The following is a 16,670-nucleotide window of genomic DNA, read 5'->3' on the forward strand; positions in this document are numbered from 1 at the left end:
CAGAGGTTTATGTGAAAATGAAAGGATTGTGGTCAACACAGTGTTCCCACGGTCTGTCTGCCTGTCTCCAAAATACACTCGATCCTTCCTCCTCAAGGGTGTAAGACAAATTTGATTGTTGTATGTTGTCTGTCTGGTGGTTTCTCTGTTCTCTCTTCTCAGGATTCTGTATTGTGAGAAATGTTTAAAAGGTCATAGCTTCATCTCAATGTAATTTCATCTGTCTGTGGTTGTGGTCCTGTGCAGAAGAGAAAGGATACCCGTGTTCACTCTGCGTCATTTAATTGACAGAACAAAGTTCCCAACCACTGACCATCTCCCGCCTTCTACAAGAATATAAGAGAACTTATGCACAGGAATTAAATGACATTTTTGTTGTGAATTGATGACCACGCTATGAGACTAGACCTGCCGATCATATTCTACGGTATATGAGGTTTATCTACCTTCACTATTTGCATAGGTAGACCGGAGTAAAGATTATTGGCCTGGGGTTCAGAGGTTTATTTGAAAATGAAAGAATTATGGTCTGCAACGCTGCTTTTGGCCAAAATGTGTTCCCATGGTCTGTCACCTATATATGGTTTATGAATGTTCAAACTATCAACTTCAACTTTGTTGTCATGCAACAACTTGCCTCTCTGCTTGTTGTGTTGTCATAGTGAAGCACCTGTAGCCATCCAATGGAAAGCCATGGTTGGTCAGGAGGGCAGGCTGAGATGTAACCATGGGATTGAGAGTGCTGAGTTCATCCGGTGGAGAAGGGGGGTTTTGCAGCTGGCCCGCTGGGACAGGGGTACCTCCAGCATGGAACCACGTTACAATCTAACATTTACATTTTTACATTTTTAGTCATTTAGCAGACACTCTTATCCAGAGCGACTTACAGTTAGTGAGTGCATACATTTTCATTAATCACTACTTGTTTTTGTAAGAAGTGGAACTCTATTCCACGTCAGGTAACTGATACACTAACAAATGGAGGGGCCACCCGGATCATCAACAATGTCACCAAGGAGGATGCTGGGAACTACACCTGTGAGGCATACATCATATGCCAGGATCCCGCCAATAGGGTGGAGGGAGAGCTACAGACTGCATGGGTTTCTTCCTTCTCTTAACTCGTCACCACGGCCCTTTGACCTTAGTTTGCACCTGTTCACTTTTGGTATATGTATCTGTTGCCTGGTGTATGTACACTGCTGTTCAAAAGTTTGGGGTCACTTAGAAATGTCCTTGTTTTCGAAAGAAAATCATTTTTTTTGTCCATTAAAATAACATCACATTGATCAGAAATACAGTGTAGACATTGTTAATGTTGTAAATGGCTATTGTAGCTGGAAACGGCTGATTTTTTATGGAATATCTACATAGGCGTACAGAGGCCCATTATCAGCAACCATCAGTCCTGTGTTCCAATGGCACGTTGTGTTTGCTAATCCAAGTTGATCATTTTAAAAGGCTAATTGATAATTAGAAAACCCTTTTGCAATTATGTTAGCACAGCTGAAAACTGTTGTGCTGATTAAAGGCAATAACACTGGCCTTCTTGAGACTAGTTGAGTATCTGGAGCATCAGCAATTGTGGGTTCGATTACAGGCTCAAAATGGCCAGAAACAAATAACTTTCTTCTGAAACTCGTCAGTCTATTCTTGTTCTGAGAAATGAAGGCTATTCCATGCGAGAAATTGCCAAGAAACTGAAGATCTCGTACAACGCTGTGTACTACTCCCTTCACAGAACAGCGCAAACTGGCTCTAACCAGAATAGAAAGAGGAGTGGGAGGCCCCAGTGCACAACTGAACTAGAGGACAAATACATTAGTGTCTAGTTTGATAAACAGCCGCCTCACAGGTCCTCAAATGGCAGCTTCATTAAATAGTACCCGCAAAACACCAGTCTCAATGTCAACAGTGAAGAGGCGACTCCGGGATGCTGACCTTCTAGGCAGAGTTGCAAAGAAAAAGCCCTATCTCAGACTGGCCAATAAAAATAAAAGATTAAGATGTGCAAAAGAACACAGACACTGGACTTTTTCTTTGCAACTCTGCCTAGAAGGTCAGCGTCCCGGAGTCGCCTCTTCACTGTTGACATTGAGACTGGTGTTTTGCGGGTAGCATACAGAGCCATAGACCGTTTCGCCAACATGAAAGAGAGGAAGGTGGCATTGGCATTCAACTAGTCTACAAGTAGGATGAGTCCCCCCTCCCAAAACAATTGTACACATGCATGCACGCACCCACACACACACACACACACAGACAGAAATCAGTACCATGGACAGCCACATGATATTTAGCAACATTGATTGGACTAAATCGTTTTTGGTATCTTTAAGTTTGTTTTCAGTGTATTAAATTAAGCATATATAGCCTAGTTGATTTGATGATGTTTAAAAGTTGAAATGGTGCTGGAATAGTGGAGGCAGTGCTCCTGTTGTCTTTGTGCTGACTTGAGGTAACTCTGTGGTTCTAAACCAGTAGTTGTTCAGTAAAACTGTCAAAAACATTGACTTGCTTGACCATGCTGCAGGTCATTTAACTGTTTGTACATGTAATATTTGCTTTGTGTACTTCACCAGACAGATGTTGTTCTCCAGTTTTGTGATGACACAAACGTTTCTTAGCTTTTGAAACAAACGTTTCTTCGAAATGTCCGACTTGCTAACTGGTTGAACGCGGCAAGTGTGTATCTACAAACAGTTAGCAAATCGGAAACTGCTTTTTCTGACTAGATTACTAATCTACCGCCTTCCCTTAAAGTCCCACCCACAATGATTGATTGACAGGTCTGAAACCATACCAACTCTGTGACTCACAAATATCCTGCCTCCTCCCCTGACAATCCAACCCACAGTGATTGATTGACAGGCCAAACTGTTAAAGGGATAGTTCAACCAAATTACAAAATGACACATTGGGTCTCCACAGCAGGAAAGCCAATAAAATACATATTTTGAAGAACAAACATAATTGTGGCATTTCATATCTTGCAGTATAACTGTAAATATGACTTTAATCTCAAGAGAAGACAGGTTTAATGGTACAAAAAGGTTATCTTACTTAGAAAATAGCCCTGATCATATAGGCCTAGATAATATCCAAAACAACAAACAACACACTGAATTCATACATTTTCAGTCATTTTAATTGTAAATTCATGTCTTTATACTCAATACCACAACTCATTTTACCAATCTGGGAGATAAAGTCGTTAAAGTATTCAATAATTTAGCTGTGTATTTCGGATGGAATCAAGGCATTAGAGGGATGGAATCAAGGCCGCTAAAATAGAGTTTGCCCCCTCGGAACCCCCCAGCCCGGAACTCCCTGGCTGGCTATTTTTTCTATTTGGCTGGCTACTCCATGTACTTCCGGAAAACACTGCCTAAAGACAGGAAAGCAGGCAACAAGCTTAGGTCTTCATATAGACCCATTCTGTGTTTTCAAACATTGCCTCACGAGGGCAATGCACGCAAGTTGGTGGCAGAACAAGGGGGATTTCTTATAGAACACCAGCAAAAAAGCATCTATTTACATGTTGCTTATGAGTGCATTTCACACTACTTTTGGATTATAATAGGATTTTAAGGCTCGTATGAATGTATTGCTTAATATAATGTTTGTGTCATCATCGCAAATCAACTTTGGCTAGATGTTGCTACAGCCTATATCAATGAGCGTTAGCATTCTGGCCAACAAATGCTGCAACCAAAATAGTTATTTTGAAAATATCACAACCAAATATAATCTTAGCGACTGTTCAAGCAAGAGTCAAAACATCATTGTAAGCGTATGAGAAACCCCCAAAATTATTTTGTTTGTAAGTAATAAAAATGTAAATGTGGGCTCTTGAATGGGCACAGATATCTTGTACTGGAAAAATGTATACTGCTCATGAAAAAATGCTCATGAAAAAATAAAAAATAAATAATAATACAATTTGGATATTCCCCACGGGCTTTAAAGGGATGATTTTCACCATATATGGTTAAATAGTGGCGTTTCGCATCGCAAATAGCCCGGGTCATGCACAAGCACTGAAGCTGAGAACAATTGGTATTTATCAATGGTTATCTCCTACTGGTGTACATATGATGCTCATAGGATTGTTTGATAAATTACACTTTTTCTATGTAGTATTTTAGAATAGTTTCTACGCAATATTGATACATGAGGCCCCTGGTCAATATAATGGTCAATCTGTACTGAAGGGCTGGTCTTCAATAGAGCACAGAGACAGCCTGGGTACTACTGCAGACTTTTGACCGGGGGAAAACGAAACCAGACGGTAAGTTTCGGTTTCCAAATCCCAACGTCAGGGGAGTACCACTGTGACCATATAAATATCCAGCTCATAACGACACAAACAGATAATTTGTTCTTCAACAGCATTTTTTTCATTTGTTCTCCGACATTGATGACCATGAGCACAGGTAGGCAATGAATACTTTTAAGTTACTTTCTTTTATCCTATTATGCCGTTTTTCTGGACATATGACCAGTGTCTAGCTTGTTTGTTTATTCATTTATTTACATAACGGAAGTAGGCCTAGGTCTATTTATGTGCATTAATCAGGAAAGTTATTTAATAAGCCCTTGCTGCACTATCTGAACCAGTCCGGTCCTGACTCAGTGTGTGTGTTGTTTGCGTACGTGCGCTTGCATGTTTGTCTATGTGTGTGTGCGTGCTTGCTTATGTGTGTGTGTGTGTGTGTGTGTGTGTGTGTGTGTAACCCAGACTGGACGCCCACCCTGTGGTCAGAGTGTTTTGAGGAGATGTTGGATGAGGAGTTGGACAGTAGTGACCAGTGGGCCTTCCACTTCAACTATGGCCTGACAGAAACACTCACCAAGGAGGAGAGGAGGAGAGAATGGAGGGTGTACAGCCACTGTGCCTTTGGACAGTACGTATCTGTTTCTCTTACTATCATTGTCTTTATGCTTGTTATGTGTTGTGTAGGCCTGTGGTTTTCCCCTACTCAGTTCCACAAAGGTTCAGAAAATTGGCACTGCAGCGCCACCATGTGGAAACAGACCACTTGTCTAAAATGACAGATAGACATGCTTTCATTCAAATGCTCTCTCTCTCTCTCTCTCTCTCTCTCTCTCTCTCTCTCGCGACCTCTCTCTCTCTCCCCCTCTCTCTCTCCCTCTCCCTCTCCCCCTCCCCCCCTTCTCGCTCCCTCTACCTCTCTCTCTCAGGTTCCAGTGTGGTAAGTGTTTTAAGACGTGGCGGTCGGCACGGGTGGTGGTAGTGTTCCGGTACCGTCTGCAGAATAAGACAGCGAGGGGGACTGTGCTGATGCGGCCGTTCGGCCAGGCATGCAGACGCTGCCGGGAAGAGTTTGAACTCCCAGGTTTCTCCCAGAACGAGGTGGAGGAGGCACTGCTTGGACTGTTTGGAAAGATTAGGAAGAACTGCTACGGAGAGGAGGAGGAGGAGGAGGAGGAGGACGAGGATGATGATGAGGAGGAAGACGATGGGTCAGAGAAGGTGTCGATGAGGCCCCATGAGAAAGCTCTGTGTGAAGCCTGCAGACTGGGCATCTGCTGTCAAGAGTAGAGAAAAAGAGTGAACGTGTGTGTGTGTGTGACAGAGAGACAGTGGGGGGAACGTATAGCCTAATGCTGTCTAGAATTCGTTGTAAAAATATTAAGAACAGCACTATCTATAATGTGCCTATGGACTCAATACAAACTTTATGTAGCCTAATGTCATGTACTATCGTTGGCAAATAGCAATGACCAAATATTTTATCCATAACTTCCTTATACTTTGGAGTTGTGTAATAAACATGTATTATGTGTAATAAATGTACAGAATGGGAAGACTTATATGTGCTTTTGAGTGTTTTTTACTTCTACCGTTTGCAAATTTGAATGGTTTGGGCAAGTTTGAGGCACTTTTAACAACCTTTCTAAACCATCTTTGAGACAGGATACAAGGAGACGAAGACATTTATTGACCAATCAGGTGTAAGTGGCCAGTGACAGCTTTTCTGCGCATGCGTGTAACGCCTCTCTTCCTGGCAGCAATAACAACAGAAACAGCAGCATCTCGCATCATCACTCGGAAGAACTGAGGTTGGAGAGAAAGGAAGGAAGGATGGTGGGGAGTCGACAAGGGAAATGATGAAATAACGGTATTCTGCCAGTGTGAATGTTTGGATGTCCAACTGGTGACCAAGTTAATCGATGGTGGTGTAAGTAGTAGATTGATAGCTAGCTAAGTAACGTTAGATTTTATCAGCTAGATGTGTATCATTAGCTAGCTAGCCAGCTAACGTTAGCTGTGTTGGCCAGTTGTGGCTAGGTAGCTTTAATGATTTGACAAGACTAAATTGAGAGGCCAACAACGATATACTCGCTAGCTAGCTCTTACCATTTAAACCACAGCCCTGGCATCAGCTTAATTGAACCAGCATAACTTGGCATCACGTTTACAGATATTCACGTCAGCCAGTTCTGTAGCAGAACGGTGGTAGGTAACTAGCTAGACATGGAGCGCCATATAGACAGAAATACATGGCTCTGGCTATGATTATTATTCTTAGCTAGTCATAGCTGCATGGCTAGGTGGTAACTAACGTTAGCTAGCTAACAAGTGATAGAGTCTGTCCATGCTAGCCTGTTGAAAGAGCCCGAGACCAACGAATAAAGCAATTATCCAAAGTTCGAGCTGTAGGCTACATGGTGGGGAGTGGAGTTTAGTCCGCCACATAGGGGGTTGCCTGGACACAACCATATACAGATTCAGACAGGGTCTTTGTTTTTTTAGCTCGCTAGCTAACCCTTATGTTGAGTCTGACCCTTAAACGTTAGCTGTTGCACCCCTTCTCAAAAAACCAACACTCGATCCCACTGATGTCAACAACTACAGACCAGTATCCCTTCTTTCTTTTCTTTCCAAAACTATTGAGCGTGCCGTCTTTAGCCAACTCTCTTGCTATCTCTCTCAGAATGACCTTCTTGATCCAAACCAGTCAGGTTTCAGGACTGGTCATTCAACTGAGACTGCTCTTCTCTGTGTCACGGAGGCTCTCCGCACTGCTAAAGCTAACTCTCTCTCCTCTGCTCTTGTCCTTCTAGACCTGTCTGCTGCCTTTGATACTGTGAACCATCAGATCCTCCTCTCCACCCTCTCCGAGCTGGGCATCTCCGGCGCGGCTCACTCCTGGATCTCGTCCTACCTGACCGGTCGCTCCTACCAAGTGGCGTGGCGAGAAGCTGTCTCCGCACCACGTGCTCTCACCACTGGCGTCCCCCAGGGCTCAGTTCTAGGCCCTCTCCTATTCTCCCTATACACCAAGTCACTTGGCTCTGTCATATCCTTACATGGCCTCTCCTATCATTGCTACGCTGACGATACACAACTAATCTTCTCCTTTCCCCCTTCTGATAACCAGGTGGCGAATCGCATCTCTGCATGTCTGGCAGACATATCAGTATGGATGACGGATCACCACCTCAAGCTGAACCTTGGCAAGACGGAGCTGCTCTTCCTCCCGGGGAAGGACTGCCCGTTCCATGATCTCGCCATCACGGTTGACAACTCCGTTGTGTCCTCCTCCCACAGTGCGAAGAGCCTTGGCGTGACCCTGGACAACACCCTGTCGTTCTCCGCTAACATCAAGGCGGTGACCCGATCCTGCAGGTTCATGCTCTACAACATTCGGAGAGTACGACCCTGCCTTACACAGGAAGCGGCACAGGTCCTAATCCAGGCACTTGTCATCTCCCGTCTGGATTACTGCAACTCGCTGTTGGCTGGGCTCCCTGCCTGTGCCATTAAACCCCTACAACTCATCCAGAATGCCGCAGCCCGTCTGGTGTTCAACCTTCCCAAGTTCTCTCACGTCACCCCGCTCCTCCGCACACTCCACTGGCTTCCAGTTGAAGCTCGCATCTGTTACAAGACCATGGTGCTTGCCTATGGAGCTGTGAGGGGATCGGCACCTCTGTACCTTCAGGCTCTGATCAGTCCCTACATCCAAACGAGGGCATTGCGTTCATCCACCTCTGGCCTGCTGGCTCCCCTTCCTCTGCGGAAGCATAGTTCCCGCTCAGCCCAGTCAAAACTGTTCGCTGCTCTGGCACCCCAATGGTGGAACAAGCTCCCTCACGACGCCAGGACAGCGGAGTCACTCACCACCTTCCGGAGACATTTGAAACCCCACCTCTTTAAGGAATACCTGGGATAGGATAAAGTAATCCTTCTACCCCCCCCCCCCCCCCCCCCCCCCCCCCCCCCTAAAAAAAAAAAAACATTTGTAAAGTGGTTATCCCACTGGCTATAGGGTGAATGCACCTATTTGTAAGTCGCTCTGGATAAGAGCGTCTGCTAAATGACGTAAATGTAAATGTTAAACCTGAACCCTGAAGAAGGCACTGCGTGCCGAAACGTTGGTTGCTATACCCATTAAACTTTTTGGAGCATAATTAGAGTGTGCGACTTTCTTTCTTTATTTTTAGAGTCTGACACTTAGCACACTGCTAAATTGAAGTAGCTACATGTGTTGGGCCAACTTCACCATGTTTATGAACACTGTGTTATAAATGCTATGTTATTAACACTTACTTATAAGCTATGTGTTGTAAACACATCATGCCACCAAAAGCCGATGGTTGTTATGTTGATCTTTTTATTTTATTTATTTTATTTTTTATTTCACCTTTATTTAACCAGGTAAATCAGTTGAGAACAAGTTCTCATTTACAACTGCGACCTGGCCAAGATAAAGCAAAGCAGTGCGATAAAAACAACAACACAGAGTTACATATGGGGTAAAACAAAACAAAGTCAAAAATACAACAGAAATACATATATATACAGTGTGTGCAAATGTAGCAAGTTATGGAGGTAAGGCAATAAATAGGCTATAGTGCAAAATAATTACAATTAGTATTAACACTGGAATGATAGATGTGCAAGAGATGATGTGCAAATAGAGATACTGGGGTACAAATGAGCAAAATAAATAACAATATAGGGATGAGGTAGTTGGGCGGGCTAATTTCAGATGGGCTGTGTACAGGTGCAGTGATCGGTAAGGTGCTCTGACAACTGATGCTTAAAGTTAGTGAGGGAGATAAGTGTCTCCAGCTTCAGAGATTTTTGCAATTTGTTCCAGTCATTGGCAGCAGAGAACTGGAAGGAATTGCGGCCAAAGGAGGTGTTGGCTTTGGGGATGACCAGTGAGATATACCTGCTGGAGCGCAGACTACGGGTGGGTGTTGCTATGGTGACCAATGAGCTAAGATAAGGCGGGGATTTGCCTAGCAGTGATTTATAGATGGCCTGGAGCCAGTGGGTTTGGCGATGAATATGTAGTGAGGACCAGCCAACAAGAGCGTACAGGTCACAGTGGTGGGTATTATATGGGGCTTTGGAGACAAAACGGATGGCACTGTGATAGACTACATCCAATTTGCTGAGTAGAGTGTTGGAGGCTATTTTGTAAATGACATCGCCAAAGTCAAGGATCGGTAGGATAGTCCGTTTTACGAGGGCATGTTTGGCAGCATGAGTGAAGGAGGCTTTGTTGCGAAATAGGAAACCGATTCTAGATTTAACTTTGGATTGGAGATTCTTAATGTGAGTCTGGAAGGAGAGTTTACAGTCTAGCCAGACACCTAGATATTTGTAGTTGTCCACATACTCTAGGTCAGACCCGTCGAGAGTAGTGATTCTAGTCGGGTGGGCGGGTGCAAGCAGCGTTCGGTTGAAGAGCATGCATTTAGTTTTACTAGTGTTTAAGAGCAGTTGGAGGCTACTGAAGGAGTGTTGTATGGCATTGAAGCTCGTTTGGAGGTTTGTTAACACAGTGTCCAATGAAGGGCCAGATGTATACAAAATGGTGTCGTCTGCGTAGAGGTGGATCTGAGAGTCACCAGCAGCAAGAGCGACGTCATTGATATACACAGAGAAAAGAGTTGGCCCAAGAATTGAACCCTGTGGCACCCCCATAGAGACTGCCATAGGTCCAGACAACAGGCCCTCCGATTTGACACATTGAACTCTATCTGAGAAGTAGTTGGTGAACCAGGCGAGGCAGTCATTTGAGAAACCAAGGCTATTTAGTCTGCCAATAAGAATGCGGTGGTTGACAGAGTCGAAAGCCTTGGCCAGGTCAATGAAAACGGCTGCACAGTACTGTCTATTATCGATCGCGGTTATAATATCGTTTAGGACCTTGAGCGTGGCTGAAGTGCACCCATGACCAGCTCGGAAACCGGATTGCATAGCGGAGAAGGTACTGTGGGATTCGAAATGGTCGGTGATCTGTTTGTTGACTTGGCTTTCAAAAACTTTTGAAAGGCAGGGCAGGATGGATATGGGTCTGTAACAGTTTGGATCTAGAGTGTCACCCCCTTTGAAGAGGGGGATGACCGTGGCAGCTTTCCAATCTCTGGGGATCTCAGATGTTACGAAAGAGAGGTTGAACAGGCTAGTAATAGGGGTTGCGACAATTTCGGCGGCTAGTTTTAGAAAGAAAGGGTCCAGAATTTTTGGCAATAGAAAACTATGATTTGCTTTGAATCCATGTCAGGATGCTGTAATGCTGTAATGCTGTTGTGCTGTTGACATAAGAATACTAAGTTATTTAGCAAATATCACAACCAAATATAATCTTAGTGACTGTTCAAGCAAGAGTCAAAACATAATTGTAAGTGTAGTGTATTGAGATTATGACGTTGTTAATGTTTTTCATGAAGAAATGGAATGTTGTTTATTTTAGTATCAAGAGGGACTGTTTTAATGTAACGCCACATACAACAGACAGGAAGTGTGTTGTAGACAGGGGAGACTGGTGATTGGCCAGAAGAGGGAGCATCTTTTTGCATTGTTTATAAATAGGGGGCTAGACTACAGAAAGGGCAGAGCGGCCATTCTGAGGCGTCGCTCTCCGGGTGTCATGTCACCTGTCACTTATGCTGAAGCTTGTGATCTGAATAAACTTATGATCAAGGATTCAGTATGAGCGGACTCCTTTGTTTATCAGCAATAATTGCCACCACTCACTCGATACGACATAAGCCTATGAGAACCCCCCAAAATTATTTTGTTTATAAGTAATAAAAATTTAAATGTGGGCTCTTGAATGGGCACAGATGTCTTGTACTGGAAAAACGTATACTGCTCATGAAAAAATAAAAAATAAAAAAGAATACAATTTGGATATTCCCCACGGGCTTTAAAGGGATGATTTTCACCATATATGGTTAAATAGTGGCGTTTCGAAACGCAAATAGCCCGGGTCATGCACAAGCACTGAAGCTGAGAACAATTGGTATTTATCAATGGTTATCTCCTACTGGTGTACATATGATGCTCATAGGATTGTTTGATAAATTACACTTTTTCTATGTAGTATTTTAGAATAGTTTCTACGCAATATTGATACATGAGGCCCCTGGTCAATATAATGGTCAATCTGTACTGAAGGGCTGGTCTTCAATAGAGCACAGCGACAGCCTGCGTACTACTGCAGACTTTTGACCGGGGGAAAACGAAACCAGACGGTAAGTTTCGGTTTCCAAATCCCAACGTCAGGGGAGTACCACTGTGACCATATAAATATCCAGCTCATAACGACACAAACAGATAATTTGTTCTTCAACAGCATTTTTTTTTCATTTGTTCTCCGACATTGATGACCATGAGCACAGGTAGGCAATGAATACTTTTAAGTTACTTTCTTTTATCCTATTATGCCGTTTTTCTGGACATATGACCAGTGTCTAGCTTGTTTGTTTATTCATTTATTTACATAACGGAAGTAGGCCTAGGTCTATTTATGTGCATTAATCAGGAAAGTTATTTAATAAGCCCTTGCTGCACTATCTGAACCAGTCCGGTCCTGACTCAGTGTGTGTGTGTTGTTTGCGTACGTGCGCTTGCATGTTTGTCTATGTGTGTGTGCGTGCTTGCTTATGTGTGTGTGTGTGTGTGTGTGTGTGTAACCCAGACTGGACGCCCACCCTGTGGTCAGAGTGTTTTGAGGAGATGTTGGATGAGGAGTTGGACAGTAGTGACCAGTGGGCCTTCCACTTCAACTATGGCCTGACAGAAACACTCACCAAGGAGGAGAGGAGGAGAGAATGGAGGGTGTACAGCCACTGTGCCTTTGGACAGTATGTATCTGTTTCTCTTACTATCATTGTCTTTATGCTTGTTATGTGTTGTGTAGGCCTGTGGTTTTCCCCGACTCAGTTCCACAAAGGTTCAGAAGATTGGCACTGCAGCGCCACCATGTGGAAACAGACCACTTGTCTAAAATGACAGATAGACATGCTTTCATTCAAATGCTCTCTCTCTCTCTCTCTCTCTCTCTCTCTCTCTCTCTCTCGCTCTCTCTCTCTCTCCCGCGACCTCTCTCTCTCTCCCCCTCTCTCTCTCCCCCTCTCCCTCTCCCCCTCTCCCTCTCCCCCTCCCCCCCTTCTTGCTCCCTCTACCTCTCTCTCTCAGGTTCCAGTGTGGTAAGTGTTTTAAGACGTGGCGGTCGGCACGGGTGGTGGTAGTGTTCCGGTACCGTCTGCAGAATAAGACAGCGAGGGGGACTGTGCTGATGCGGCCGCTCGGCCAGGCATGCAGACGCTGCCGGGAAGAGTTTGAACTCCCAGGTTTCTCCCAGAACGAGGTGGAGGAGGCACTGCTTGGACTGTTTGGAAAGATTAGGAAGAACTGCTACGGAGAGGAGGAGGAGGAGGAGGAGGAGGAGGAGGATGATGAGGAGGAAGAGGATGGGTCAGAGAAGGTGTCGATGAGGCCCCATGAGAAAGCTCTGTGTGAAGCCTGCAGACTGGGCATCTGCTGTCAAGAGTAGAGAAAAAGAGTGAACGTGTGTGTGTGTGTGACAGAGAGACAGTGGGGGGAACGTATAGCCTAATGCTGTCTAGAATTCGTTGTAAAAATATTAAGAACAGCACTATCTATAATGTGCCTATGGACTCAATGCAAACTTTATGTAGCCTAATGTCATGTACTAACGTTGGCAAATAGCAATGACCAAATATTTTATCCATAACTTCCTTGTACTTTGGAGTTGTGTAATAAACATGTATTATGTGTAATAAATGTACAGAATGGGAAGACTTATATGTGCTTTTGAGTGTTTTTTACTTCTACCGTTTGCAAATTTGAATGGCTTGGGCAAGTTTGAGGCACTTTTAACAACCTTTCTAAACCATCTTTGAGACAGGAGACAAGGAGACGAAGACATTTATTGACCAATCAGGTGTAAGTGGCCAGTGACAGCTTTTCTGCGCATGCGTGTAACGCCTCTCTTCCTGGCAGCAATAACAACAGAAACAGCAGCATGTCGCATCATCACTCGGAAGAACTGAGGTTGGAGAGAAAGGAAGGAAGGATGGTGGGGAGTCGAGAAGGGAAATTATGAAATAACGGTATTCTGCCAGTGTGAATGTTTGGATGTCCAACTGGTGACCAAGTTAATCGATGGTGGTGTAAGTAGTAGATTGATAGCTAGCTAAGTAACGTTAGATTGTATCAGCTAGATGTGTATCATTAGCTAGCTAGCCAGCTAACGTTAGCTGTGTTGGCCAGTTGTGGCTAGGTAGCTTTAATGATTTGACAAGACTAAATTGAGAGGCCAACAACGATATACTCGCTAGCTAGCTCTTAACATTTAAACCACAGCCCTGGCATCAGCTTAATTGAACCAGCATAACTTGGCATCACGTTTACAGATATTCACGTCAGCCAGTTCTGTAGCAGAACGGTGGTAGGTAACAAGCTAGACATGGAGCGCCATATAGACAGAAATACATGGCTCTGGCTATGATTATTATTCTTAGCTAGTCATAGCTGCATGGCTAGGTGGTAACTAACGTTAGCTAGCTAACAAGTGATAGAGTCTGTCCATGCTAGCCTGTTGAAAGAGCCAGAGACCAACGAATAAAGCAATTATCCAAAGTTCGAGCTGTAGGCTACATGGTGGGGAGTGGAGTTAAGTCCGCCACATAGGGGGTTGCCTGGACAACCATATACAGATTCAGACAGGGTCTTTGTTTTTTTAGCTAGCTAGCTAACCCTTATGTTGAGTCTGACCCTTAAACCTGAACCCTGAAGAAGGCACTGCGTGCCGAAACGTTGGTTGCTATACCCATTAAACTTTTGGGAGCATAATTAGAGTGTGCGACTTTTTTTCTTTATTTTTAGAGTCTGACACTTAGCACACTGCTAAATTGAAGTAGCTACATGTGTTGGGCCAACTTCACCATGTTTATGAACACTGTGTTATAAATGCTATGTTATGAACACTTACTTATAAGCTATGTGTTGTAAACACATCATGCCACCAAAAGCCGGTGGTTGGTATGTTGATCATTTTTGGCAATAGAAAACTATGATTTGCTTTGAATCCATGTCAGGATGCTGTAATGCTGTTGACATAAGAAGACTAAGTTATTTAGCAAATATCACAACCAAATATAATCTTAGCGACTGTTCAAGCAAGAGTCAAAACATCATTGTAAGCGTATGAGAACCCCTCAAAATTATTTTGTTTGTAAGTAATAAAAATGTAAATGTGGGCTCTTGAATGGGCACAGATGTCTTGTACTGGAAAAACGTATACTGCTCATGAAAAAATAAATAATAATAATAATACAATTTGGATATTCCCCACGGGCTTTAAAGGGATGATTTTCACCATATATGGTTAAATAGTGGCGTTTCGCATCGCAAATAGCCCGGGTCATGCACAAGCACTGAAGCTGAGAACAATTGGTATTTATCAATGGTTATCTCCTACTGGTGTACATATGATGCTCATAGGATTGTTTGATAAATTACACTTTTTCTATGTAGTATTTTAGAATAGTTTCTACGCAATATTGATACATGAGGCCCCTGGTCAATATAATGGTCAATCTGTACTGAAGGGCTGGTCTTCAATAGAGCACAGCGACAGCCTGCGTACTACTGCAGACTTTTGACCGGGGGAAAACGAAACCAGACGGTAAGTTTCGGTTTCCAAATCCCAACGTCAGGGGAGTACCACTGGGACCATATAAATATCCAGCTCATAACGACACAAACAGATAATTTGTTCTTCAACAGCATTTTTTTTTCATTTGTTCTCCGACATTGATGACCATGAGCACAGGTAGGCAATGAATACTTTTAAGTTACTTTCTTTTATCCTATTATGCCGTTTTTCTGGACATATGACCAGTGTCTAGCTTGTTTGTTTATTCATTTATTTACATAACGGAAGTAGGCCTAGGTCTATTTATGTGCATTAATCAGGAAAGTTATTTAATAAGCCCTTGCTGCACTATCTGAACCAGTCCGGTCCTGACTCAGTGTGTGTGTGTTGTTTGCGTACGTGCGCTTGCATGTTTGTCTATGTGTGTGTGCGTGCTTGCTAATGTGTGTGTGTGTGTGTGTGTAACCCAGACTGGACGCCCACCCTGTGGTCAGAGTGTTTTGAGGAGATGTTGGATGAGGAGTTGGACAGTAGTGACCAGTGGGCCTTCCACTTCAACTATGGCCTGACAGAAACACTCACCAAGGAGGAGAGGAGGAGAGAATGGAGGGTGTACAGCCACTGTGCCTTTGGACAGTACGTATCTCTTTCTCTTACTATCATTGTCTTTATGCTTGTTATGTGTTGTGTAGGCCTGTGGTTTTCCCCGACTCAGTTCCACAAATGTTCAGAAGATTGGCACTGCAGCGCCACCATGTGGAAACAGACCACTTGTCTAAAATGACAGATAGACATGCTTTCATTCAAATGCTCTCTCTCTCTCTCTCTCTCTCTCTCTCTCTCTCTCTCTCTCTCTCTCTCTCTCTCTCTCTCTCTCTCTCCCGCGACCTCTCTCTCTCTCCCCCTCTCTCTCTCCCTCTCCCTCTCCCCCTCCCCCCCTTCTCGCTCCCTCTACCTCTCTCTCTCAGGTTCCAGTGTGGTAAGTGTTTTAAGACGTGGCGGTCGGCACGGGTGGTGGTAGTGTTCCGGTACCGTCTGCAGAATAAGACAGCGAGGGGGACTGTGCTGATGCGGCCGCTCGGCCAGGCATGCAGACACTGCCGGGAAGACTTTGAACTCCCAGGTTTCTCCCAGAACGAGGTGGAGGAGGCACTGCTTGGACTGTTTGGAAAGATTAGGAAGAACTGCTACGGAGAGGAGGAGGAGGAGGAGGAGGAGGAGGAGGAGGACGAGGATGATGATGAGGAGGAAGAGGATGGGTCAGAGAAGGTGTCGATGAGGCCCCATGAGAAAGCTCTGTGTGAAGCCTGCAGACTGGGCATCTGCTGTCAAGAGTAGAGAAAAAGAGTGAACGTGTGTGTGTGTGTGACAGAGAGACAGTGGGGGGAACGTATAGCCTAATGCTGTCTAGAATTCGTTGTAAAAATATTAAGAACAGCACTATCTATAATGTGCCTATGGACTCAATACAAACTTTATGTAGCCTAATGTCATGTACTATCGTTGGCAAATAGCAATGACCAAATATTTTATCCATAACTTCCTTATACTTTGGAGTTGTGTAATAAACATGTATTATGTGTAATAAACGTACAGAATGGGAAGACTTATATGTGCTTTTGAGTGTTTTTTACTTCTACCGTTTGCAAATTTGAATGGCTTGGGCAAGTTTGAGGCACTTTTAACAACCTTTCTAAACCATCTTTGAGACAG

At 44.0% G+C, this 16,670-nt stretch overlaps 3 protein-coding genes across 3 annotated transcripts; all 3 read left to right on the forward strand.

Annotated features, from left to right (window-relative positions):
* Positions 1–4,329: 4,329 nt before the first annotated feature.
* On the forward strand, positions 4,330–5,838 carry LOC311115125 (receptor-transporting protein 3-like). Its single transcript, XM_084190331.1, has 3 exons — positions 4,330–4,436; positions 4,742–4,907; positions 5,206–5,838. The coding sequence occupies exons 1-3, from the start codon at positions 4,421–4,423 to the stop codon at positions 5,564–5,566; spliced, it is 543 nt and encodes a 180-aa protein (XP_084046457.1). The 5' UTR covers positions 4,330–4,420; the 3' UTR covers positions 5,567–5,838.
* Positions 5,839–11,556: 5,718 nt separating this feature from the next.
* Positions 11,557–13,102, forward strand: LOC311115122 (receptor-transporting protein 3-like). The gene is made up of 3 exons (XM_084190328.1): positions 11,557–11,673; positions 11,973–12,138; positions 12,473–13,102. Exons 1-3 carry the CDS (start codon positions 11,658–11,660, stop codon positions 12,828–12,830), a joined length of 540 nt encoding a protein of 179 aa, XP_084046454.1. The 5' UTR covers positions 11,557–11,657; the 3' UTR covers positions 12,831–13,102.
* A 1,879-nt stretch (positions 13,103–14,981) lies between these two features.
* Positions 14,982–16,567, forward strand: LOC311115121 (receptor-transporting protein 3-like). The gene is made up of 3 exons (XM_084190327.1): positions 14,982–15,134; positions 15,428–15,593; positions 15,926–16,567. The coding sequence occupies exons 1-3, from the start codon at positions 15,119–15,121 to the stop codon at positions 16,293–16,295; spliced, it is 552 nt and encodes a 183-aa protein (XP_084046453.1). The 5' UTR covers positions 14,982–15,118; the 3' UTR covers positions 16,296–16,567.
* The last annotated feature ends 103 nt before the right edge of the window (positions 16,568–16,670 follow it).

Source organism: Coregonus lavaretus, assembly GCF_964263955.1.
Source record: "Coregonus lavaretus genome assembly, contig: HAP1_SCAFFOLD_3234, whole genome shotgun sequence".
NCBI lineage: Eukaryota > Metazoa > Chordata > Actinopteri > Salmoniformes > Salmonidae > Coregonus > Coregonus lavaretus.

Coding starts and splice junctions, on each gene's coding strand:
- LOC311115125 (XM_084190331.1), top strand. Junction 4,908..5,205: donor AGCCACTGTGCCTTTGGACA/GTACGTATCTGT, acceptor TCTCTCTCTCAG/GTTCCAGTGTGGTAAGTGTT.
- LOC311115122 (XM_084190328.1), top strand. Junction 12,139..12,472: donor AGCCACTGTGCCTTTGGACA/GTATGTATCTGT, acceptor TCTCTCTCTCAG/GTTCCAGTGTGGTAAGTGTT.
- LOC311115121 (XM_084190327.1), top strand. Junction 15,594..15,925: donor AGCCACTGTGCCTTTGGACA/GTACGTATCTCT, acceptor TCTCTCTCTCAG/GTTCCAGTGTGGTAAGTGTT.